Genomic DNA, 26,594 nt, shown 5'->3' on the forward strand with positions numbered 1-26,594 from the left:
TTGTGGTACTTGAAGAGCATGAAAGCAGTAGTTTGGCAAATCCAAATAAATGGTATTACAATAGTTAAAGCATAGCATAAATATACTCTGAACAACTTGAACAAAAATTGTCCTCAGTTAAGAAGTCACAAATGGCAAATTACTTTGAGCCCCATTACAAAGGCACACTAGCACGTGCTAATTTTTAGCGCATGATAAAAAGTCTAGTGTATCTTTGTAAAACAACAGGGCCTTTTAAGTTTGAAAAATACTTCTTAAAATAACACATTTAAGTGGAGAATGCATTGATAATGATGAACAAGAATTATACCCAAATACTTCACGTCTTAATATTAGAAATTTGTAAAACATTCACATCTTATGATCAAGAAAGGAAAAGCCTAAAGAACAACATAATGCTAAAATAATTATTTTAGATACATTAAGAGAAAATCTATTGGCTGTCAGCCATATTTGAGTAGTAGTGATATATAATTTCAAATAGTCAAAATTTCTGAGATAGTCTTATCTAATGGAACTAAAAACTGCAAAACAAACAAAACAGGATATCAAAAACTTCCACAAAAAGTCCAAGAGCCAAAACTGAAATTTATTTATTTGTTGCATTTGTATCCCACATTTTTCCACCTATTTGCAGATTCAATGTGGCTTACATAGTACCGTGATGGCGATTGCCAATTCCGGTAAGAGATATACAGAGTGGTCTAGTGTTGATGTTCATAGATGACAAAGCATTTTAAAGTGATCAAGGAGAGAGGGAGTTAGATTTTGTCCAGTTCTGGTAGGAGTTTTGATTGTTTTTTTTTTTGTTGTTACATTTGTACCCCGCGCTATCCCACTCATGGCAGCCTCAATGCGGCTTACATAGGGCAATGGAGGGTTAAGTGACTTGCCCAGAGTCACAAGGAGCTGCCTGTGCCTGAAGTGGGAATTGAACTCAGTTCCTCAGTTCACCAGGACCAAAGTCCACCACCCTAACCACTAGGCCACTCCTCCACTCCAGAGTTTTTTTGCAGAGTTCAGGAGTTTAGGTTGGTTCTTTCTGGTATGCCTTTGTGAACAGGCAGGTTTTTAACGATTTCTGAAAGTTTGTTAGGTCGTGCATTCTTTTCGTGACGTTTGGAAGTGCATTCCATAGTTGCGTGCTTATGTAAGAGAAGCTGGATGCATAAGTTGTTTTATATTTTAGACCTTTGCAGCTTGGGAAGTGGAGATTTAGGTAAGAGTGTGCTGATCTTTTAATTGCCAATTAATATCAATAATTGCTTGTTAAGTGGCAATTATCACCATTGACTGGCTTGTTAAGATAAAGTTGCACTATACAGAATACAGGTTTTCAACCCAATCCTTAGGGCACACCTAGCCAGTTGGGGTTTTCATGGTATCCCCCATTAAATTAAATGGGGATATCCTAAAAGCACTGACTGGCTGGGTGTGTCCTGAGGACTGGGTTGAAAATCTCTGATATAGAATCTGGGGGATAGCGGGTAATTCTATAAGTGGGTGGCTCCCAACATTGTGCAGTGAGAACCCTATTCTATCACAGTATCTGGGCGCTCTGATTCTGTTATAGAATGCTAGCATAATCCAGTATCAGTGGGCCTAACGTTTAGAACGCCCACAATTACACCAGCTACGGACCCAGTGTAACCGCAGGCACTTAAATGTGGCAAGGTGCGAATAAGGATTAAGGCTCATGGATTTGGTATACCGCCTTTCTGTGGTACAAGTAAAGTGGTTTACATATATTTTATGTAGGTACTTCCTCTGTCCCTAGTGGACTCACAATCTATTTTTTTGTACCTGGGGCAATGGAGGGTTAAGTGGTTTGGCCAGGATCACAAGGAGCCATAGTGTGAATTGAACCAGATTCCCCAGGTTCTTGGCCTACTGCGTTAACCATTAGGCTATTCCTCCACTCACTAGCTTACTATATTCTGTGAGTTGTGTGCATAAATGGAAGACGTGAACACTCTCTTTGTGTTTTTGCATTATGCCACTTATGCATGTCCTTACAGAATAGCGCTCAGTCACTCTGTTGCCACATATGTGCATAAGTGCCAGTTTTCGGTACATTTACACACAAGTGACGTACACCTGTAAGTGTCCTGTTACAGAATTGCCCTTATAGTGGGATATTGTCAATTACGTCTGGACTATGCAACTAACAGGGAACACAAATAAAGAAAGACAATCTGCACAAGAAAATAATCACTCATTTACTAACCTGTAGTGCTCACCATGTATTTCCATTTCACCACATACGTGTCACCCTCATGAAACTGTCCAATACTCTGTTTAGGAAGTCTACTATAATCAAATTCAAGTATGTGCCAAACGTCCACCGAAGTGGTGACAATTTCAAACTGTCTCGAATCATCTCCTTCAATGAGTCCATAGCCACGGCTAACATTCAACCCATCCAGGACAGTGCCAACAGCAGTTTTGGGAACTGGTACCATCAGCATGACATCGTATGGCTTAACATCACTTCTCTGTTCTTCCTGTAGCAAAAACATAGGACATGCTTATTTCTACATCTATTTTACATAATTAATGCAACTGTTTTCTAATTATAGTAATGTTAAAAATGTAAATGTTTGTTGTAGACTGTTGATATTTATATTCTCAGTATGGAAGGTTATCTTGCATACTGCACCCCCCAATCATTGCATTAGCAGATAAAATTAACACTTCAACACTTCAATGAAAAAAAGCAAGCAGCTGTGGTAGGCTTCTGTTCCAGCTAGTAGCTATTTTCAATCCATTAACTGCATAAAATATATCTGGATAAAACTGGGATGGCAGAAAGGCTTTGCTAAGTTTATCTGGGTAGCTATCGGGATAGGATCTGAATACTGCCACTCTATGGAGAGTGTCAGCAGTCAACGATGAATCCAGATATTCATCGCTGGCCACTATCCACATATCGGCACAGAATATCTAGATTTAAATTCAGCTGCAGCAGTTGAATTTAGAAAGAAAAAACAAAAACACCATGAAATATAGTCAATTGTTGATATGATGAGAATTTTAATTGAGTGACTGGTGAGATGTAGAGTTTGTGATACAAGGGCAGATCAAGATGGGATTAATGTATATCTTTTAAATTTTGTTTTAGGTTTTTTTTTTTGAAGGGGTATGTTGATCACCCCTGGTTTTTAGGTATGTATTGATACATTATTGGATTTGATTAAATCCAGTCAACGTTTTATACACTTTTATATGTTTGGAAAGTGGCTTGTCTTATCTCCTCCTCCATTTTACTTTTGAATGTGTAATGCATTTATTGTACTTTATCATTTGCTGTTATGACTTTTTATATATTTGAGAAGATATATATATATATATATATATATATATATATATATATATGTACATAACTTGAGATGATGTTATCACTATTTTTATGTTTTTATTTGTAGTTTTACCCCTGACGCAGCCGGAGGGCGAAACGTGGCCACGTCGGGAACTGCTTTTATCTTGGTTTGAATAAATTATTTCTTTGTTTTTATATATGTGTATCGGTCTACTTTTTATAATAAACAACAATACACCCCCTCCCCGTCTCCCTCCTAAATCTTTCTTCTTCTAATGTATTTCAACAGAAGACCACAGCAACTTAGAGGTTTCCAATACTGGAATCAATGTCCTATCAACTCAAGTCAGCACTGAGGGACCCTTTTCCAAGGGGTAAAGAGGAAGAGAAGTCCCAATTTCTAGCTACTGCCAAGTAATGTGTTTTGGGCAGGATTTCACAGAGGAAGATGTGGGAGAGATACCAGTGCTAGAAATGGTATTCAATGCTGATGAGTCAGAGAAACTAACAAATCTCTATAAACCTGGAAGATATAATGGAGAAATTTGACAAATGGAAGAGTAGCAAATCACCTGGACCAGATAGCATACATCCCAGAGTACTGATACAATTGAAAAATGAACTTGTAGAGTTATTGTTAGTAATATGTAATTTATCTTTATGTTGAAATATATGTATTGTATATGATAGCAAATAACAAGCAAACAGATATCAAGATAATAATAGAATCTTAGCCCTTATCTCTTTCCCTCCCTGACTCCCCCTTCCCAAGCCATAAGCCCAAGAGAAACATCCTAGGACAAAACAGTACTGTCAGTGCATTATAACCATGTGAAGCAATGGCACTGGAACCATCATTATACAGAAACTGCTATGACAAAGTCAATGTGTTCAAAAAGACCGAGTGTACATGCGCCGTCATGGTATGCAAATATGACAGCCAGATACGAAGGACCTGCTTCCTGGCTTTTGCACCTTTAATGTCCACAGACATGTGCTCCATAGTTAATAGTTCATGCATTTGATTATGCCACTGCATAAGCATGGGCTGCTCCGGACAAATCCACTAACTGTAGCAATATACAGCGCTTAGCAACGAGTGAGGCTTTGCGCAGGAAAATACTAGATATACGAGTGCCTTCCACCATCAGACATGTCAACCAGAAGACACATCCATGGGGGGGGGGGGGGGGCATCCCAGCGCTGTTGATAAATAGAGCTTAAGTGTGCCCACACCTCTTGCCAAAACCTCAATCTCTGGATACTCGAAAATGTAGTCTTCATATGAGGCGTTATCCAAATAGCACTTCAGACAGGTCCCATCAGATGAGAGACCCATACTCCTCACTCTTGACAGATGAATGTACATAAGGAATTTATAATGCGACTCCTGTAATTGTATATGTGCCGCCAAGCGAGGGCTGTCCATAAGGATTACGAGACACTCCTCCACAGTATAAAGTACATAAATTTACCTTTAAAATCAAGCAAGGTACCAAAAGAGTCGAGGGTAGCCAATGTAATGGCAATTTTTAAAAAGGGTTCCAGGAGTGATACGGGAAATTACAGACCGGTGAGCCCAACGTCGGTGCCAGGCAAAATGGTACAGACCATTATAAAGAACAAAATTACACAGCATATACATAAGCATTGATTAATGAGACAAAACCGACATGGATTAAGTCAAGACAAATCTACTACACCAATCTACTACATTTCTTTGAAGGAGTGAATAAACATGTGGATAAAGGTGAGCTGGATGATATTGTGTATCTGGATTTTCAAAAGGCATTTGACAAAATATCTCATGAAAGACTCCTGAGGAAATCAGAAAGTCATGGGATAGGAGGTAATGTCATATTGTGGATTAAAAACTGGTTAAAAGATAGAAAACAGAGAGTTGGGTTAAATAGTCAGTATTCTCAATGGAGAAGGGGTCTGTGCTGGGACTGCTGCTTTTTAACATATCTATAAATGATATGTAGATGGGAATAACTAGTGAGGTAGTTAAATTTTCTGATGACACAGTTATTCAAAGTGCATCACTTTGCATTTCTTCGCATTGAATTTTAATTGCCAAGCCTTAGAGGCGTGGATAGTGCTGGGCAGACTTGTACGGTCTGTGCCCTGAAAATGACAGTTACAAATCAAGGTAAGATATACACAAAAAGTAGCACATATGAGTTTGTCTTGTTGGGCAGACTGGATGGACCGTGCAGGTTTTTTTCTGCCGTCATCTACTTTGTTACTATAAATGATATGTAGATGGGAATAACTAGTGAGGTAGTTAAATTTTCTGATGACACAGTTATTCAAAGTTGTTAAATCACAGGAGGATTGTGAAAAACTGAAAGAGGACCTTAGGAGACTGGGAAACTGGGCATCCAAATGGCAGATGATGTTTAATGTGAGCAACTGCAAAGTGATGCATATGGGAAAGAGGAACCCAAACTTTAGCTATGTGGTGCATGGGGAACCAGACTCGAGATGAACCAATTTTATGCAACATATTACGGAGAAGCTCTGCAATGTTAACTAGTCAATAAAGCTTGGGAGCAAATTGAACAAGGGAAGGTGAAATCCTATGCCCATTCTATCGGCTTTCATTCTGCCTAGTATATTCTCTCCAATTCCTGATCAGCATGATCCAATCCACTCCAACAACGAAAAGCCACCAGAAATTTAGTGCAAGTACCATCTGAGGAGGATCATCTTCATGCAACGTTTTTTCAGCTGGCTTCTTCATTTCAGTCCAGTCGAGGAACTTCTCTTTGAACAAAATCGTCTCATTGTGTTCCGTTAGTCTGCCAAAGATGGCCCAGTCAGGACGGCCCTGCCCTTTCCTGTGCCGTTTCAATAGAAACAAAAGAGATTAATACAATATGAAACTGAATCAGACAATTAAGCAACAAAGTGATCCTGGAAATAAAGATTTGCTCTGAACAGATTCCTGAGCATTCACTACCCCAGGGCAATACATGCACGAGTGTATATTTAGGCACATCGGAAACTGGAAAAAGGCCACTGCAATTTACATGAAGATTCAAAAGAGAAAGTTGTTGATTTCTCATTTTTTTAAGCTCATATGTGTGCTGCACTCCTAATCTACGTGTAAATTAGAAAACACAGAGCATACTGTAGGCTAAAGATCACTCAATAAATATTGACACTGTTTCCAGCTGACGTGGACAGCAGCCAGCACCTTACAATAATCTTATCTTGAAATGGAAGAGAAACTCCCCTTTATTCCCCCCCCCCCCCCAATCATGCTCCTGCACCACTTCCAGTTTAACCCCAGAGGGACTGCAAACAGCTTATTTACATTGTGTTTTCTCATCCTTAACAGGAAGAAGCAGATTTCCTTTCTTTTTCAGGGAACAAAGTTTCTCCTAGCTCCTGTAACATGACAAACATGAGTAATAATAAATTGTACACACCCAAGCTGTCTGTGGGAAAAAAAAAATCTAGCTACCAACTACAGTCCTCAGGAGTTCTTGAGAGCAACATTTCCTACCTTGGTATAAGAGGATTGCACTCTCCGGGGTCTAAAGGATTGATGTCACAATTGGCATAGTCAAATGTTCCGTTCCAGAGGTGCTTTGCTAGCTGAAAGGCCACTTTCCTTTGTGCCAGTGTGACTTCTTTTCCATGCCACACGTACACTTCACTGCCAAAGTCAAACACCAGAACCTACATAAACATGGACAAGGTTGAGTGTAAACTCTCAACTGTGAAGTTTCAACCAAAACATTTTGACCCAGACATCCCCTTCCCCACCTCTCAGAGTTATGTCAAATTTCAAGGTCGTTTGTCAGAAAGCACCTTCATGGTCTAACATATGGACAACCATGACCTAAAAACATTTCTCTCCCTTACCTGCAAGTGTCATTTGCCTCACTTTCTCTTAACAAAACCATGGCCTATTCCTTTTTTTTAATGACATTAATGGAAGGCCATAGTTTCATTTAACATGAATAACTACATATTGCCATTAATATGAATCCAAATTTTTTTTAACACAACCGGACATTGAAAACGCAACCTCAGACTCAGCAGAAGGGTATGTATATGCCTTATAAACACAAATCTAAAGTGGTGGTGTCACAGATATAAGATGTATTAGTATAAAAGTTGTAATGGGCTGCTGTTAACTAACTGCTGTACTGTGAAGTCACTTCACCTCCTTGCCATGGCCCTTACCAGGCCATGCCTAGTGCATCGCAGGCCTGGATTACAAATTCCATCCCGGACCCCTCCCCCTTCCCTTAAGGGTCTGGGCCTGCTCTAATGCAATAACTAGTACCCGAGTACTGCCTTATTTAAATAACACCCTTTTAGATTGCTTGTGAAAGGGGCTGGCAAACCTCGCTTTGGCCCATCTTTCCACTCTGCTGTCCCAGCACTTGTTCAGAAGCTGCCTGCAATGCCATAGTTAAGACAACAGGATCTATATCAGCTGGGTGTCACCAATCTGGAGGAGGATTAAAGTGTAAGTGTGTGTGGGGGCGGGGGGGGGGGGGTGGAATGGAGTCATTTACTAACCAAGCATGCTAATGCTGTTCTGTTCACATGAGTTAACTGTAAGTGAAAGATCCATCTGGTCTATTAAGGCATCAATTTTCAGAACTATGCATTTCAATGTCATTTCTATGGGTAGTTTTACCTGCAAATTTTGTACTACTTCTGAAAAGGAAAGTAGGTAAAGCATACACACTTTTTGCCTTTCAAAACTGTCTTAGAAAATGGATCATTTCCTGTGGGTACTTTTTCCATGAAAAACAATGCAAATAGCTTTAAAAATGCAACACAAGTTGTTGTTTCCCCTGAGAGAAGCAGATCTCAGGACTGCCTCCACAAAAAGGCTGCTAAAAATATATGCGCTAAGAATAATACATGCACTTTATCCACATATTAAAGTGGGCAATATTCGGATTGACCTTTTACCCACCTAAGCAGCTATTTACATGGATAAATGGCTTTTGAAAGTTGTCCTCATAGATTTGAAGTCAGTACCTAAATCCTCATGCCTCACAACCTGCTCCCTGTTTCTTTGCTGAAGTCACAAGTTTCTTTGAGATTTCTTCTCTCCACGCATCGAACAACCCGTTATACTAATCCAGGAATAATAGGGGATGAGATTTAAACCATTTGAAACACCAATGCTCTGAGAAAAGCCAGATCCTTTTTTTCTCAATAATCAAATCAGTATTCTTAATGGATACCAGATTGTTGCCTCGCAGATGTAAGAACAGAGGATCTGGAATCGGTTCTTCCATCACCTTTAACAGCATGAATACATTTACAACCTGATCCTAAACGCATTCCTCATTCTAAGCCAATGAACCTTTGCCTTCTCATATGATACTCCCAGTCTCTCTCCACACTGTCTTGACCTTTCTCTGTTCTGAGCCAAAGTATGAATAAAGGGCCTGGAATCCACAATATAATCCCCAAGATGGCTATCTTTTCATATGTTGGGTATGGTAGGTAAAGCTATTGAAATCCTGAAATGAAAGATTATACTGGATGCTACAAAGCTATCTGGCATCTTTAACTAGACTGGCTGAACATTTCTACCTCCCTTCGGAAAAGTAAGGCTGTCTCTTTCAGCTGAATAATTCAACAGCAGAGATTCGCATTAAGTGAAATTGTGCGAGATATTCTTTAGTTTTAATTTTGGCATCTCATAGATGTTTGGTACTAGTCCAGTATTCCTCTTGGGAGTTCTAACTGAACTTTAGTTGAATCACGGATTCACAATGCAGGATTAGGATCAAGTTACAGAGCATCAAAAGCATGAGGTAATTTATAATTCAATTATAGGTAATCTCAAAGAACAGTATCTCTTTTTACAAGCATCCACTTATTCTCAGAGAAATCTACTTGTTTTAAGTGCATTTTGCCCAGGCAATCGTGTCCATTGGGAAGGCTCCATCCATCTGTCTGTCTGATAGAATGCAAAGGTACAAAGGGACACACACACTTCATACAGCCCCTGTCACCCTAACAAGACACGCTGTACCATGTCTTTTCACATCCAGTCCCACAGTCCCTGAACAGAGGTACACAAGTTTGCAAATGGAGAAGCAGGAAACACCCCATTTTGTCACACCATAAATGTGCACTTTTCAATTTTTTCAAAAAAAATATTTTATCAAAACTAACATACAAAAACAGCATGCATCACGCTTTGTGTGTGCTGTCTTTAAATATTCAAAAATCACCATCAACAAATGCCCTACAGAGAAAAGGGTTAAGAAGTAAACCTATTGCTTTATAATTAAGAACATAAGAATAGACATACTAGGTCAGACCAATGGTCCATCTAGTCCAGTATTCTGCTTCCAACAGTGGCCAACCCATGTCACCAGTACCTGGAACAAACCCAATTAGTAGCAACATTCAATGCTACCAGAGCAAGCAGTTGCTTCCCTCAAGTCCATTTCAATAACAGACTATGGACTTTTCCTCCAGGAACTTGTCCCAACCCTTTTAAAACCCAGACAAGCTAACTGATATTACCACATCCCCCGGCAACAAGTTCCAAAGCTTTTGAGTGAAAAAAATATTTCCTTCTATTTTAAAGTATTTCTATGTAATTTCATTGCGTCTCCTCTGGTCTTTGCACTTTCGAAAGAGTGATAAATCGATTCACTTTTACCTGTTCTACACCACTCAGGGTTTTGCAGACATCAATCATATCTCCCTCTCAGCCATCTCTCTTTTTCAAGCTTAAGAATCCTAACTTCTTTAACCTTTCCTCATATGGGAGGCGTTCCATTCCCTTTATCATTTTTGCCACTCTTCTTTGAACCTTTTCTAATTCCGCTATATCTTTTTTGAGATATGGCGACCAGAACCGAACACAATTCTCAAGGTGAGGTCGCACCATTGAGCTATACAGAGGCATTATAATATTCTTGGTCTTATTTTTCACTTCTTTGCTAATAATTCCTGGCATCCTGTTTGCTTTTTTTGTCCACCGCTGCACACTGGGCAGAAGATTTCAGCGTGCTGTCTACAATGACTCCTAGATTTTTTTTCTTGAGAGCTTGAGTGATCAGGTAGCTATTTTTCGGATTATTCTTTCCAATGTGTATCACTTCACTGGTAAGGAAACAAAATTCTCATAGTACAGTACAATACACAAAACAAAAAATGACCATACATATCCTATATAATAAAACGCACCTCCAACATTCTGAAGCTGACTGCGTGACTGAGGCATTCCTGCTCTCTGTATCCATCTCCTGAATTGACATCACGTACTTCCGGGTTCGTTACAAGCAGAAGTGACCAACCACACGAGGTTTCTCGGCTTCAGAATGTTGGAGGTGCATTCTATTAAATAGGATTGGTCAGTTCCTTGAAGCACAGCCAGAGCTCAGCGTCCTGCACAGTAATGCTCAGACACCAGAGAGAGGGAGGGGGGGCCTGACACCAGAGGGGGGGGGAGGTATCTCTGTCACACACACACTCTCTCTCACACACTCTCTCTCTCAGTCAAAGTCTTTCTCACTCTCACACACTCTATGTCTCACACTGTATCACATTCACTCTCTATGTGTCACACAGTCACTCACACACTCTCTTGGTCTCATACACTCAGTCTCACAGAGAGTCTGTGTCTCACACACACTCTCTCTCTCGCACACACTGTATCTGTGTGAAACACACTCTCTTCTCTCACACTGTGTCTCACATACGCACTTGCACACACATTCTCACACACACACTCTCTCACAGACACACTCAAATCCAGAATCACTCTCTCTCTCTCTCACACACACACTCGCACATTCACTCTCTCTCTCACATACACTCTCTCAAACATACACACTCCGAGGAAAACCTTGCTAGCGCCCATTTCATTTGTGTTAGAAATGGGCCTTTTTTTACTAAACAATAAATATCATACTCACATAAAAATACTAAAACAGACTATTAAACAGTGAAAAGTTGGAACCTGCAGCCCTTTTTATATTAGACTGCCTGACCCCTGTCAGCAACCCAGACAAAGAAAGAATAACTGTTCTATAACATGTATAAACCAATATGGAAAGTCACACAGCTTATTAAAAAGCTAAAACCAGCAATCAAGTGCAATTATCAATACAAACCACACTTTAACTGGCTACGCGTTATCCAGCTCCAGAAACCCGGAAATTCAATGCTGGTGGCCCAGACATGGTCCAACATCAAATTTTTGGGTTTAACGCTAATCACCGCCAGCTGAATATCGGGCCCAGAATGGTTCTTCTAGAATAGACTCACTGCCCCTAGACATATGTCACCTAGTTATAGACTTGCTCCCTATGAGCATAAAACATTGTATAGATCAGCTTTCCTCAACCCACCAAGGAAGCAGTGCATGTAAATCTCTCTCAGGCATATTCGTTGTGGATATCCTGAAAACTTCTAAGTTGGTCCATTTAAAAGTCCAAACTGCAGTTAGCTAGATTACTGGTTTTAGCTTTGTAATAGGGCTGTGCTAACCTTCCATATTGGCTTATGCATGTTGTAGAAGAGTTGTGCTTTCTTTGCCTGTTGTATTGTTGTTGGTGGGGGCCATGTCTGTTTTCCTCAGAAATCATGGAGTGGTACTGGTATCATACCTTCACAGAAGAGTGCCAAGTGTTTCATACTGTCCATTCAGATTTCTTTAGACTGAAAATGCTACATAGGTTAAGGCCATTTTTGCCAGTGAATTTGTTTCAACAGTATGTAAGAACCTTCCAAAAATGCAAAAAAAAAAAAAAAAAAACCACTTAAAAAATTAAGTGTGGATAACAGAAAACATACACCTTTAAAAAAAAAAAAAAACCCAAAACAATAATTAATGTAATTATTTGAGTCCTCAGTGTGAAATTACTAAAGTTGGGAATAGAGACAACTCTCTTCCCTAACTCACATCCAAATAGAATAAGTTTCACAACCTGGCTGGAACCTCACATCATCACCGGGCACAACTGTATGTGAATGTAGTGCACCAAAATAACAGTGAACAGTGCTTCAATGAAAAAAAAATGAGTCTAGATATATTCTCTGGCATCAACATTTAACTGAAAGTGTCAAAATCTAATTGTAGTATGCAGCTATTTCGCCTGACCCCCTTTTTCTTTCTGCTTTTTTCCCCTCTTACTATCCCTGTTGATATGGAGTTCCTCTCTTTCTAATGATTTTAATAAATGTAATTTGCTTTGATAGCTTTGCTTTAGGTGGATAATCAAATAAAACCAACCCCGACCCTCCATTGCCCTAGGTACAAAATCTTAGATTGTGAGCCCACTAAGGACAGTAAAAGAACCTGCATAAAAAAATGTAAACTGATTTATTGTATCACAGAAAGGCAGTACATATCAAATCCCATTACCCTTGGCTCCAAAAAAGTGCACAAGGCTTGATGCTCCAATCGTCAGCATCCAGTGTCACCCACCACTTGTTTAAATTGTGTCTGCATTGTGAGAAAGAAGGAACAGATCTTATCCTTTGGATACTGTGGGAACTTCATCATGCAAGGCTTAGGAAGAGTCGTTTTCAAAGCCATTTCTATAAATAAAAGTGCTTTACCCACAGAAATGAGCTTTTGGAGTGGAGGAGTGGCCTAGTGGTTAGGGTGGTGGACTTTGGTCCTGGGGAACTGAGTTTGATTCCCGGCACAGGCAGCTCCTTGTGACTCTGGGCAAGTCACCTAACCCTCCATTGCCTGCCGCATTGAGCCTGCCATGAGTGGGAAAGCGCGGGGTACAAATGTAACAAAACAAAAAAAAAATGTCAAACCGATATACTGATGAAAGTATGGGTAGATATCCTACTCCATTCATTGATTAGGGCTACGGATACTTTTCCATAGGCAACTTTCAAAGTGCATGCATTTTCATTTGAAAATTAGTGCAAAGTCCACAAATATAAGGCACCTGTGGATTCTGTACCTACCCAGGTACTCTTAAAACTAATCTGTAAAATCCACGGAACCTGCAATGGAACTTGAACTCAGCTGAAAAGCAGCAAAGGGAATGTAGAACAGACAAAGTAGGATCCCATGGGTATAATCCCAACTATGGGTGGGGCAGCAGCATTTTGTGACCTTTGTAATTTAGATGGAAATATCTTGAGAAAGTCCACTAATAGCTCTTAAAACAATCTAGTCTGTCTGTAACAAATTAGAGAAGAGCAGCCAGATCTTTATCTGCACAGTACATCTGCCGTAACCGATATGGATGGGAAAAATAAATAAAAACAGGATTTCAGCACAGCTCTTATACGAGGGAACAGTCTGCTCCGAGTTCACGAGTACCGTCAGAAGACTGGCTTGCTCACTCATTTGGACTGCTACCCATCTCAGGCAGTATTGGTGGACTAGACAGTTACAGGGATGTCTTTTTAATCCAAAAACCCCCTCAGCTTTCTGGTGACTGTATGGCAATCACATCCAAACTGCAATTCGATAGAAAACTGTTCACAGCCTCTCCTGAAGCCCAACTCCACATAGCGCTTTTGGTTGACCTAATCAGGATACCCCAAGGCTTAACCTACAAAATTCTCAATTAGGTCTGAGAGTTACATTATAATGCACAGGTAGTCGGTTACATTTTTAGGTGTTTTACTAAAACCTTGCAGAAAGGAAGCCATGCTACTCACCTCTTTTGAATGGAGTAGAGAACATCGTGGCATTTTCCCCCAATACTCATCAACGGGAACAAGTTTGTCATCCACTAAACGGTACATGCAGTTTGTTTCTATTATTGCACTTTCATAGCTTTCATCTTCTTCAGGGTTTCCAGCATCTTAAAAAAAAAAAAAAGGAAGACAGAAACTTGAAACTCACACTAACCCTCCTCTTCCTAACGGTTACAATGTCACGAATGCTGCCAGTCAACAGATACTCTGTTTAGTTTCTAAAGCTTCACATTCCACTTTCAAGCACGGCTAGAACACATTCATCAGAGGAGACTCTTAGGGAATAATTTTATAACTCTGCATGTAAAACATACATGCATTCTTTCCTTGCATGGGCTTTGCTGAATTTCAAGATAAAGAGAATGCGCATGCTTCCTCTTGGAAAATTACGTCTGGGAATTCAGGAGCTTACTGTACCACTACAACTCTTTAGGGGGTTGATCTTTAAAAGCACTAATATGAATAGAAGCACCTGCTAACCTGATAAGTGCAGCCAACCAGGAAATTAAGAGGCACTATCCAGATACTCGCTAGATTCTATATATAAGCCCCTAAAAAAAAAGCACTTATTCTATAACCTGCACTTAAACGTTGGGTGCGGTTTATAAAATAATGCTTACACCCAGGACTTGGGCCTAACTTTAGGCATGGCCATCTGCACCAACTGAAACACAGTGCAAATGTACATGCCTACTTTAGGCGCTTTATCCCAGAGGCGTAGTTAGGTGGGATACAAAGGGAGCAGCTCTAATTTGGATTTGCGCATGGACCTGGTTATGCACGATTGTATTCTATATGCTTCCACATTCAAATCCTCTTGCGCGCAACCCAAAAAGGAGATGTGGCTATGGGAAGGACATGAGCGGATCTGGAGTGTTGCAAAGAATAAGCAGACAAGAGAAGCAATGATCTGCACATCAATGTAGCAGCAAGCAATGAGCAGACCAGAAATATGGAAGTGCTGGGCAGTTTGCTAATACAATTACCCGACTTGGCCATGTTCCACCCTACGGCTGTGTCAGGGGTAAAAGCTAATGAAACGAATCAATCATAATGATAAAATAAGCAAATAATAATTAAAACAATCAAATTAAAAGGATAAAATCATATAAAATGACAACTAATTAAAATAAACAGTGATAATAACAAATGTAAATACACAAAACAATAAAAAGTAAAACATACATATGCATAGTCTATATATAAGAAAAAACAAAACAAAACAAACTAATAATACATGAGTTCAAAGAAAAAGCCAACTGAGAAGTGAGAAGGTGAATCTGCTTTACCAGTGAGGAAGTGCTGCAATGTAAGTAATTCTTTTTAAAACACATTTTTTTCTCCAGAGAAGCTCAGTATTACTGCTGCTTTTGGTTTTTAATATTTCTGTTTGGCTCCTTTTTTACAGATATTTGGAGACATTACAAGTATTAGGGGAAAGTGGGGTTTTTTTATCCTCTATAGATATGACCTCATACATCTTTGACTTTTTCTTTGAACTCATGTATTATTAGTCTGTTTTGTTCAGGTTTTTTTTTTATATATAGCTACTATGCATATGTATGTTTTACTTTTTATTGTTTTGTGTATTTGCATTTGTTATTATTACTGTTATTTTAATTAGTTGTCATTTTATATGATTTTATCCTTTTGATTGTTTTAATTATTATTTGCTTATTTTATCATTATGATTAATTATATTAATTTCATTTGTTTTATTAGTTTTTACCCCTGACGCAGACATAAGGCAAAACGTGTTCCAAAGAATTACACACCATCATAAGTTTGGGGGCAGTGCACCCAGGTTGTGTGCTAGGATTTATACCAGGTAAGTCCTCATGCCTAAAAGGTGCATTAATGCATGCTAAGCACTATTCTATAGAAAGCGCTCATCCTGGAGTGCCCTTTATGTTTAAACATTTTTTATTGAGAATAAAGCATAACTGAAGCAACATACAACAATAAGCTAAGTCATCATTTGTATTAATAGCAATAATATACCCCCCTTTTCCATCCCCTCTCCCCAGACCCAGACCCTTCCCCTTCAGTTACAACCTCCCCTAATGCCCTCCCACCTCAGCAGTCACAGATCAGAGAACATTGAGCAAAAGGCTGTGACCCTTTGGATGCAAGGTGTGCAAATAAGGCTCCCAAATCAGGAGAAATTTGTTTCCTCCACTTAGGGGATCCTCGAGCATCTCGGGCCTCCCACTGTGCCACGGAGGTGAGAGGCGCTGTGAGGGCACGGTGGCAGGAGGGGGCGGGTGGAGGGGGGAGCGGCGACGACCTCAGGGGGGGTGGCGAGGGTGAGGCCACGGGGGGGGGGGCGGAGGATGGCGGGGAAGCTGTCATTTCAAGGAAGGAAGGACGGGAGGGGGGGCCGGGGCTGCGTAAAGTTCTGATTTCAATGCAGGGGGGAGGAGGGAGCAGCAGCGGCAACCTCGGGTGGGGGCAAGGGGGGGGCAAGGCCGTCCATAAAGGACGTTTTTTTTTTTACGTCCGTGGCATCTGCAGACCAGCCAGCATAACTGCTCTGCGCATGCTCTACCGGCCGATTATCTGACGGTTTTACGAAGGATTAGAGAATGCAAGTGAGCTGCAACGAGTAGCTCATTTGCATTCCATTTCCTTCATGCATAGCCGTTCCCTACCGATTCGCTATGGAATTCGGTACGGAACAGCTCTAACGACGACTTTAGTGCATCCCCCCCTGAATCCCTTCCTGCTTCGTGTGACCAGTATCTATAAATGTAGAAAGTTGCTCTACACAGACAAGTTTCTTACAAAACTACCCCCTTACCCCTAATTCTAAAAGGTTGCCAAAAATTGTCCACGTGCCCAATTTGCGTGTGCACTTTAATTGAACAAGCTAATTAGTGACAATTGGATTAAGCAATTATTGACGCTAATTGGAATCAATTAAGATGTATATGCAGGTGAGTTTAGGCACGTGATCCACACCTAAATGTTACACATATCAAGAAAAATGGGGCGTGGAAATAGAAGGGTCATGGGCAGTTCGGTGCAGATCACAGGCGTGGTTTTGGGTTGCGCATGCAATTACAGGTTAAGGGGGTTCTGCATGTAAATTCAGACCAGGGCATTTGCACCACATTTTCAACGGTGCAAGTATATGTGCCTAAATTTACGTGTGACCCCTCGGACTTAAGCGCTATTCTATAAACTGCCCCTATAGAAAGGGGAAAGGGAAATGGGACTTGATATACCTCCTTTCTGAGGTTTCTGCAACTACATTCAAAGCGGTTTACATATATTCAGGTACTTATTTTGTACCAGGGGCAATGAATACTACTACTACTTGAAATTTCTAAAGCGCTACTAGGGTTACGCAGCGCTGTATAATTGAACATAGAAGGACAGTCCCTGCTCAAAGGAGCTTACAATCTAAAGGACAAATGTACAGTCAGTCAAATAGGGGCAGTCTAGATTTCCTGAAAGGTATAAAGGTTAGAATAGTGCTTAAGCAGGTTTATTCAGCACTGATCTTTTAGGCACAATTTACAGAATTCACCCCTTAATTTGCAATCCAAATCAAATGATCAGATTTCAGTGTGTTCCAAAAGAACTTACCTTGGTAAGCTGTCTGGCCACTCAAGAGTTTCCAAAAATCTTTGGCTGCATGGGTATGAGTGTTTATTCCTTCTTCTATGGTCTGCACATATGGAGCTCTGCAGCCCAGTTCTCTCTTTGTCTGAATTAAAGATGCAAGTTCTGATGCCTATGAAAGTTAAATAATTATCTCAGTGATGCCAATTATTTTTTATGACCTATTCACAAATTTATTTTTAAATTTGTTTTGCCTTCTTGCAAATGGTGGTGAGGTACAGCACAAAATAAAAATGATTTGTAAACTTACAAAAAAAAACATAACACATATGCCAAACAAGCAAATAGTAGATTTTTTTTGGGGGGTGGGGGGGTTATATTCTAAATTAATTAGAAATAAGCAAGGATTTAAAATAGTTCTTTCACAATTTTCCTCTAAATATGCTCAAAGCAAGGAACAAGAAAGATTAAAAATAACATCTCAACAATAAAAATGCAATCATAATAACAATAATAAAATATTGATTTTTTTTTGTTAGATATAATTTGTGTAGGTTGATATGCCCTTTATAATATATTTTATGCTGTTCTGTGATGCATGGTTTTAACGCTTTATGACTGCATAGTATGTTATGATTTTACTGTCAAACCTTTTTGGGTTAAGCAGGCAACAAAATCCACAATAGAAACTGAGGGGGCCCTTTTACTAAGGCACGCCCAAAAGTGGCCTGCGCAGATGTAGGCGTGTGTTTTGGATGCACGCTGGTCCATTTCCTGAGTGCGCCTGGAAAAAAGGGAATTTTTTTAATGTGCCAGAAAATGGACGTGTGGCAAAATGAAAACCAGCACGTGTCCATTTTCAGCCTGAGACCTTAATACCACCCATTGGCTTAGCAGTAAGGTCTCACACGCTAAACATGGTGGCAAGCGTGCGCCAATTGCTGATTACAGCCGGGTAAGGGCTCTACAGTAGAAAAAAAGAAAATATTTTCTAATGCGTGTTTTGGGCGCATGCCAAAAATGGAATTGCCACACGGGGCATGTGGTAGCCCAGCGGTAGTGCCAATTTGACGCACTTTAGATACACGTAGGCGCCTATGTGCCTTTTTAAAAGGGTCCCTGAGAAATTTAATATTTCCTTCTCTCCTTCCTTCTCTCTCCAAATTGTGGTCTGAATTGTGAATTCCCAGATTTAAAGCTAATTTGCTTCTTTTGATGTAGTTCTTGAAATGCTTGGGTTCTTTTACTAATAATCACATGCTTTTCTGATCAAAGGATTTCGTCCCTATGTATATTACTTATAAAATTTATAAATGTAATTATGCATATCTAATCAACACGAAATAAAATTCAAATCACACCAACAATTAAAAAGCCTACAAATTTATGCTTTTGATCTCTAAACCCTGCAACATCCTTTATAAAATTATTTTTCTTGGAAGAGAATTTTATAATTGCAAATGCACAAGAAAGCACCTGTATGTGCAATTTAAAATGTTTGCTAATGATTACTGCTGTGAAAATATACTGATGTGGTAGATAATAAAAGGGGTTAAAAACAGGCAGGAGAAACTCCTGCTCCCTTACAATCCACTCAGCGGGCCATCCCTAGATATTCAGTGGTATTTAACACAGTGCCACTAATGAGTACCCCTCTTCTGACTGCTGCAATACTGCCACAGCCCATAGTGGTCCATGGATAGAATCAGAGAGCAGCAAGCACTTTGGGGTCCTTTTATTTTTTATTTGTTACATTTGTATTCCACATTTTCCCACACATTTGCAGGCTCAATGTGGCTTATATAATACCGTGAAGGCATTCGCCAAGTCCAGTATGGGAATAGTACAAAATGTTATAGTGGGATAGGGAAGATAAGATTCAATCAAGTTGGGTTTGAGGTACTAAGGTGCGCTAATGGATTTAGTGTGCACTGATTAGTGTATGCCAAATAAGACACCCTTTATATTCCTATGGGCGTCTTATCATTTAGCACATCTTAGTAAATGGACAGTGCTGGTGCCTCCATTGCTAACCAGGAAGTCCCATCTTTAACCTGGTTAGCAATGCAAATGCTGGCACTGACTATTGGCCTGTACCCGCATATCTTTTGAGTCTGCAGATGACCCAGACATTTAAGGCTGGTGCCTGGACATGGCCCGTCACTGAATATCTGGGTTAGATTCAGCCATGACTGCCATGGGCTGAATATCAGGGGGAATGCTACTACTACTACAAAAACAACTACTACTTACCATTTCTATAGCGCTACTAGACATACACAGCGCTATACACTTGAACAAGAGACGACAGTCCGTGCTTGACAGAGCTTACAATTTAATTAGGACAAACGGGACAAATAAGAGAAAAGGGAATTACTAAAGTGGGAATGATAAAATATGGGTACTGAATGCTCCTTGAGATGATTTTAAGGGCTAAAACAGTATGTAAGGAACTCAGCTGTCACAAACATAGTGGGCAATCTGACATTTAATTACGGTTTTTAATTAAAACCTTTAGCTAAATATAGCACGAAATGGGAAGCCAAAAAGGAACTTCAAAACAGACGAAATCCTGTCGTCTAGACTGGTGGTTCTCAACCCTACCCTTGGAACACCTTCAGCCAGTCAAGTTTTCAGGATATTCACAATGAACATGAATGAGATCAATTCTGCATAAAAAAGAAGGCAGTCCATTTCATGAATATTCATTGTGAATATCCTGGAAACTAAAATGGCTAGGTGTGTTCGGAGGATTGGGCTGAAAAACCCTGGCCTAGATTTGTGGCTAAAAGCATGGCAGCCGCTACAATTTGAACCTGTTGCAGAAAGTGCATTGGTCTGAAGAAGCCCAAAATAAAGACTAGTACGATAGCTGAGCCAGGAGAAGAAAGCAAGGATGTAAGGAAGGCTCACCAAAAGAGATCTTGAAAAATAATTAAACATAACTGACCCCTTTTTTTCAATATTAGAAATGTGCTACTCTGTCAGATGGTTAGATTCCAGAACCATCCTGAAACTGCAAACCCTCCTTTACTGGCAGCTTAATGGCTTCCAACATAAATTTGGTCCTTGCCAACAAATGAAACCTCAGTCTTAGCAGGGTTCAAATTTTACCAATTTCCAGTCTGTAAAGCTTTTCCTAAAACTAACACAGCTCCAGTTCTATCAGGATTCAGGGTCATATAAATTGATCATCTATGTAGGGGTGTATTATTGTGGTAGTGTAAATGTGACCCCCCCCCCCCCCCCCAAAAAAAAAAGGGTTCTGGAATAAGGCTGGAGGTCACTAACTAGACAGAGCTGACATTGACAGCCTGGTGGGAGAATCACAACAAAGTCCAGGAGGGCCAGGGGTTAATAAAGAGGTTGCTTGGAGAAAATTCTGGTCTTAGATAGCCCACACCCACCAAGACCTGGAGCGCCGATGGGGAAGTCCTGGATACCAAGAAAGGAGAAGTTTGCAGCATGTGGCAATTGCAAGCCCCTACCACAGGGCCTTCTGATTCAGTCAAAAGTATTTTGATTCAAATTGCTCCTGTAAATTGGTTTTTCGATTCAATTTGATTCAGTTTAACTGAAATAGAGGGGCCAATAGCCTCAGGCCTATGCTAATATTATAACAGAGTAACATAAACAGGCAGCAGCAATTGAACGAGAGGCCGCTAAAATTGTTGACTTCTCTCTTGTGAGAGGGCAGCTGGCAACAATACTAAAAAAGAGCTGTGCGCTCCCCACTGAAAAACAGCTCCCTTGACCAGGACAAGCTCGAAAACTAATCAACCAGTCTCTAACATTCCTTTCTTGGCAGTAACTCTCTCCCTTCCCCTAGTCTTTATCCAGCCTAGCAACAGTGTCAGCACATAACTTTTTCAAGTGGGTAGAAGAGGGAGGAGATTCCCTCAGCTTGCGATGTTGTACACTTCTTACCCCATGAAGAGCTTCTACCTTTCTGCTTCACCACTGCCACCATCTTAACCTTTCTCACTTACCCCACTCACTCCCATCTTCTGCTCTTCTATTCCTTTTCCATTGACCAGCTTCTTATTGTCTTTTGCACCAACCCTCAATTTCTCTCTCCTCCTGCCTCTATCCCTTCCCCCTAATAATCTAAGAAAGCAATGGAAGCCCCTTCTGCTGCTCTCCACCCCATTTTTTTCTGTACTAGCATTGAAAGCATCAGGGGCATAGCCAGACCTCATGGTGGGAGGGGGCCAGAGCCAAAGTGGGAGGGTACCTTTTGGTCTGCCGCCCTGCCCACCCCACCCACCCCCACCGCCCTGCCGCTCCCCACCCACTACGGCCATGTACCTATCTTGGATGGCGGGGTCCCCAACCCCTGCCAGCTGAAGCACCGCCGCCGCAAATATCTTGGCTAGCGGGGGTCCCTAACCCCCGCCAGCTGAAGCCTTCATCCAGCACTGGTCTCCGGCGCTACTGCATTGCCTGCCCTGCTCTCTCTTCCCCTCATGTCCGGCACTTGAATCGATTCAAATCGTAAATTGGATAGCACTAGTGTAGACTATGTTTAGCACTGTACTATCTGAGAAAAACACCCTGAACTGTACAGACCAAGCTGACAAGTGTATGAACTGTTTTTCAAGTTACTGTTAGTAAAGCAAGCTGAAGTTCAACACTGCTCACTTAAGTGAGTGCCCAGAGAAAGAGTAGCCTTGGCCTACTGGATTAATTCTGGCCCTGGCCTGCACCTAGCGCAAGTGAGCCAGCCGGTGGGAGCTGTGTGCAGAATTATCATTTGTGTGACCCCAGTCCCGGGTGAGGCGAGACCCCAGGGGGAGCTGAGCTGGAGTTAACACCCAAGGTTACATAAACTGGTGCCCTAGCGTGGGGCTGAAGGTGAAAATATTTCTTTGACGAAGATACTGCATTCAAGATACATTCAGAGTTACGCATTGACAGATTTGCATTGCTACAGAAACTGTTGAATAAAAGCCCAAATTCTAGTGGAGCATAGCTACTTCAAGGAAGAGCCCTGTAGAAAGACCATGGTGTAGTCCAGCCTGAGGAACTGTAACATCTGGGGCAGAGTTGGGCAGGAGAAAGTGCCCTTAAACATGGTGGCTGTTCCTGCCGGTAGGAAAAAGCGTTGGAAGAGGAGTTTGCTGCCATGTTTTCACCAATTATGTCGAACCTGTGATTGTGTCATCCTGCTGGGGGAGGGAACTTCCAGCGAGGAGGAGAGTAGCATAGAGTGGGACAATGCCTGGAACATCAAGACGCATGTGGAGAGAGTAGCAAAGGAACATGGAAGCATGGAGCAAGGCGAACATTTTATGGAGGATGTAATGGGGCAATATGACAAACTGAAGAGTAGCAAATCTCCTGGACCGGATGGGTATTCATCCCAGAGTACTGATAGAATTGAAAAATGAACTTGCGCTATTGTTAGTAATATGTAATTTATCTTTAAAATCAAGCATGGTACCTGAAGATTGGAGGGTGGCCAATGTAACACTAATATTTAAAAAAGGTTCCAGAGGGGATCCAGGAAATTATAGACCAGTGAGCCTGATGTTGGTGCTAGGCAAAATGTAGAGACTATTATAAAGAACAAAATTACAGAGCATATTCAAAAGAATTAATTAATGAGACAAAGCCAACATGGATTTAGTGAAGGGAAATCATGTCTCACCAATCTATCACATTTCTTTGAAGGGGTGAACAAACATGGATAAAGGGGAGCCGGTTTATCTGGATTTTCAAAAGGCATTTGACAAAGTACCTCATGAAAGACTCCAGAAGAAACTGGAGAGTCATGGGATAGGAGGGAGTGTCCTATTGTGGATTAAAAACTGTTTAAAGGATAGAAAACAGAGAGTAGGGTTAAATGGTCAGTATTCTCAATGGAGAAGGGTAGATAATTGGGTTCCCCAGGGGTGTATGCTGGACCATTTCTTTTAACATATTTATAAATGATCTAGAGATGGAAGTAACTAGTGAGGTAATTAAATTTGCTGGCGACACAAAGTTACTCAAAGTTGTTAAATCACAAGAGAATTGTGAAAAATTGCAAGAGGGCCTTACAAGACTGGGCATCTAAATGGCAGATGACGTTTAATATGAGTAAGTGCAAAGGGATGCATGTGGGAAAGAGGAACCCAAAATATAGCTACGTAATGCAAGTTTCCACATTAGGAATCACCGACCAAGAAAGGGATCTCGGCAGTGTCATTGATGATACGTTGAAACCCTCTGCTCAGTGTGCTGCAGCAGTTAAGAAACCTAATAGAATATTAGGTATTATTAGGAAAGGAATGGAAAACAAAAATGACGACATTATCATGCCTTTCTATCACTCCATGGTGCGACCGCACCTTGAATACTGTGTTCAATTCTGGTCACCGCATCTGAAAAAAGATATAGTGGAATTAGAAAAGGTACAGAGAAGGGCGACGAAAATGATAAAGGGGATGGGACGACTTCACTATTAGGAAAGGCTAAAGCGGCTAGGGCTCTTCAGCTTGGAGAAAAGATGGCTGAGGGGAGACATGATGGAGGTCTATAAAATAATGAGTGGAGTGGAACGGGTAGATGTGAATCGTTTGTTTAATTGTTCCAAAAATACTAGGACTAGGGGGCATGCAATGAAGCTACAAAGTAGTAAATTTAAAACAAATCAGAGAAAATATTTCTTCACTCAACGTGTAATTAACTCTGGAATTCGTTGCCAGAGAATGTGGTAAAGGCGGTTAGCTTAGCGAGGTTTAAAGAAGGTCTGGACGGCTTCCTAAAGGAAAAGTCCATAGACCATTATTAAATTGGGGAAATTCCACTGATTATTTCTGAGATAAGCAGCATAAAATGCACTGAACGTTTTCGGGATCTTGCCAAATATTTGTGACCTAGATTGGCCACTGTTGGAAACAGTATGCTGGGCTTGACAGACCTTTGGTCTGTCCCAGTATGGCACTACTTATGTTCTTATTGCTGGGGGAGTACCTGGGAGACCCCTGGATTGAACTGGGAAGAGCTGGAGAAGAGAAGCTGCCCAATCTCAGCAGGACGGACGCTACCTCAGGCACTTCATGTGGGACCTATGGTGGCTTTAGTATCCATATGTTCCCCACCAGGTCATGAGTGTGGTGGAGGCCCAGAGAGAAGCCTGGATCTAGGAGGAGATTTTCAACTGGATGAGGTCGGACCCCAGATGCAGAGCCTATACTCCTGAGAATCCCAATTACATAGTAACATACATAGTAGATGACGGCAGAAAAAGACCTGCACGGTCCATCCAGTCTGCCCAACAAGATAACTCATATTTGCTGCTTTTTGTGTATACCCTACTTTGATTTGTACCTGTGCTCTTCAGGGCACAGACCATATAAAGTCTGCCTAGCACTATCCCCGCCTCCCAACCACCGGCTCTGGCACAGACCGTATAAGTCTGCCCAGCACTATCCTCACCTCCCAACCATCAGCCCTGCCTCCCAACCACCGGCTCTGGCACAGACCGTACAAGTCTGTCCAGCACTATCCCCGCCTCCCAACCACCAGTCCCGCTGCCCACCACCGGCTCTGGCACAGACCGTACAATTCTGTCCAGCACTATCCCCAATTATCGGGGATAGTACATCACCAGTGGCTGGACTGGCAAATTGGGAGATCTATCAGAAAGAACTATGTACAAGTGGTAGACAATACCATGGTCATAAATATTACAGCATGACCCGCACCCTACTTGGTGGCGCTACACTAAAGAATCCAGACCCCAAATGGTATGGCTGAAGAGACTTAAATGATGGACAGGAGGGATATTTGTTTTAACCACGTTTAAGGGGAAATGATGCTGTGAAGTTCACTGCTATGCTGATTTAGTTATACAAAATCATGTATTAGCCTAAGGATATTAGAGTTGATTGTTAAATAAAACGGATAGAGTATGTAGTGTGATGTTTGAAAATGATGGCAAGAATGATCCTCTGAGAACAGAAGAAAATGATTTCTTGATGCAAAATGAGAGAAAAGAAATCATTTTTTTTCTTTAAAAGGGTGAGTGTGACCCCCCCCCCCCCCCCCCCCCACACACACACACACAAAATAGGATCTGGCATAAGCCTGAAGAAGGGAGAATTGTCTGGGGGTCACTAAGGAGACAGAGCTGACATTGGTGAGAGAATCAGAACAAAGCCCAGCCCTAATGGGCAGGGCTAAGAGTTAATAAAGAGGCTGCTTGGAGAAAATTCTGGTCTTTGGTAGCCCACCCTCGCCGAGACCCATTGCACCAAGGGGGAAGTCCTGGGTACCAAGGTAAGAGAAGCTTGCAGCGTGTGGTGATTGCAAGCCCTTGCCACAGGGCAGAGGGTGCCTGTGGAGTGCTCTGGACTTGGGAACGACAAGGAGGGCTTGGGGGACAATACATCCCAGGTAGGAGTGGGCATGCCTCACTTCTGGCAGGACTTTCATTGCAGATGTGAATGACCCCTGTTCTGGGATGGGACAGAGAGTAACTGAAGAGATTATGTGGAGATGATCGTGAACTGAGAGTTTAATCAAGAGGAGATTAACAAGTACTTTGTTCTGGTTTGCAAACAGAGGAGATTTAAGAAAGAATTGAGCAGCGAATTTGAATGCCTGATATCATGTGGAGACTATGTTTAACGCTGCCCTGACTCGCTTAGAAAAACACCCTGAATTGTAGAGACCAATTTGACAAGTTTATGAACTGTTTTTCAAGTTACTGTTAGTAAAGCAAGTTGAAGTCCAACAATGAGACTGCTAACTCTTGAGTGCGAGTGCCCAGAGAAAGAGCACCTCGGCCTACCAGATTTTTTGCAGCTCCAGACTGTGCCCAGCTCAAGTGATCCAGCCATTTGGAACTGTGTGTGTGTGCTGGTGTTGTTTGTGTGACCCTGGTCCTGACTGAAGTGTGAAACCGCGGGGCGAGCTGAGCAGAGCCGGACCTGGGGTTACATAAACATATAGAAATATATGTATATTGAGGAAGAGGAGGGCTAGCCTAGTGGTTAGTGCAGTGGACTTTGATCCTGGGGAACTGAGTTCAATTCCCACT

The 26,594-nt window shown here is 41.3% G+C and overlaps 1 protein-coding gene across 3 annotated transcripts in view; it reads right to left on the reverse strand.

Annotated features, from left to right (window-relative positions):
• SVIL (supervillin) overlaps positions 1 to 26,594 on the reverse strand; it is a 492,709-nt gene that overhangs the window by 57,999 nt on the left and 408,116 nt on the right. For all 3 annotated transcript variants that reach the window (XM_030199261.1, XM_030199260.1, XM_030199262.1), the window contains 5 exons: positions 17,591 to 17,738; positions 13,961 to 14,106; positions 6,834 to 7,009; positions 6,015 to 6,162; positions 2,228 to 2,504 (listed from right to left, as the gene is read on the reverse strand). In XM_030199261.1, the coding sequence (XP_030055121.1) occupies positions 2,228 to 2,504; positions 6,015 to 6,162; positions 6,834 to 7,009; positions 13,961 to 14,106; positions 17,591 to 17,738 (895 nt within the window). The remainder of the gene's footprint in view (positions 1 to 2,227; positions 2,505 to 6,014; positions 6,163 to 6,833; positions 7,010 to 13,960; positions 14,107 to 17,590; positions 17,739 to 26,594) is intronic.

The sequence above is a fragment of the Microcaecilia unicolor genome, chromosome 1 (assembly GCF_901765095.1).
Source record: "Microcaecilia unicolor chromosome 1, aMicUni1.1, whole genome shotgun sequence".
NCBI classification, from domain to species: domain Eukaryota; kingdom Metazoa; phylum Chordata; class Amphibia; order Gymnophiona; family Siphonopidae; genus Microcaecilia; species Microcaecilia unicolor.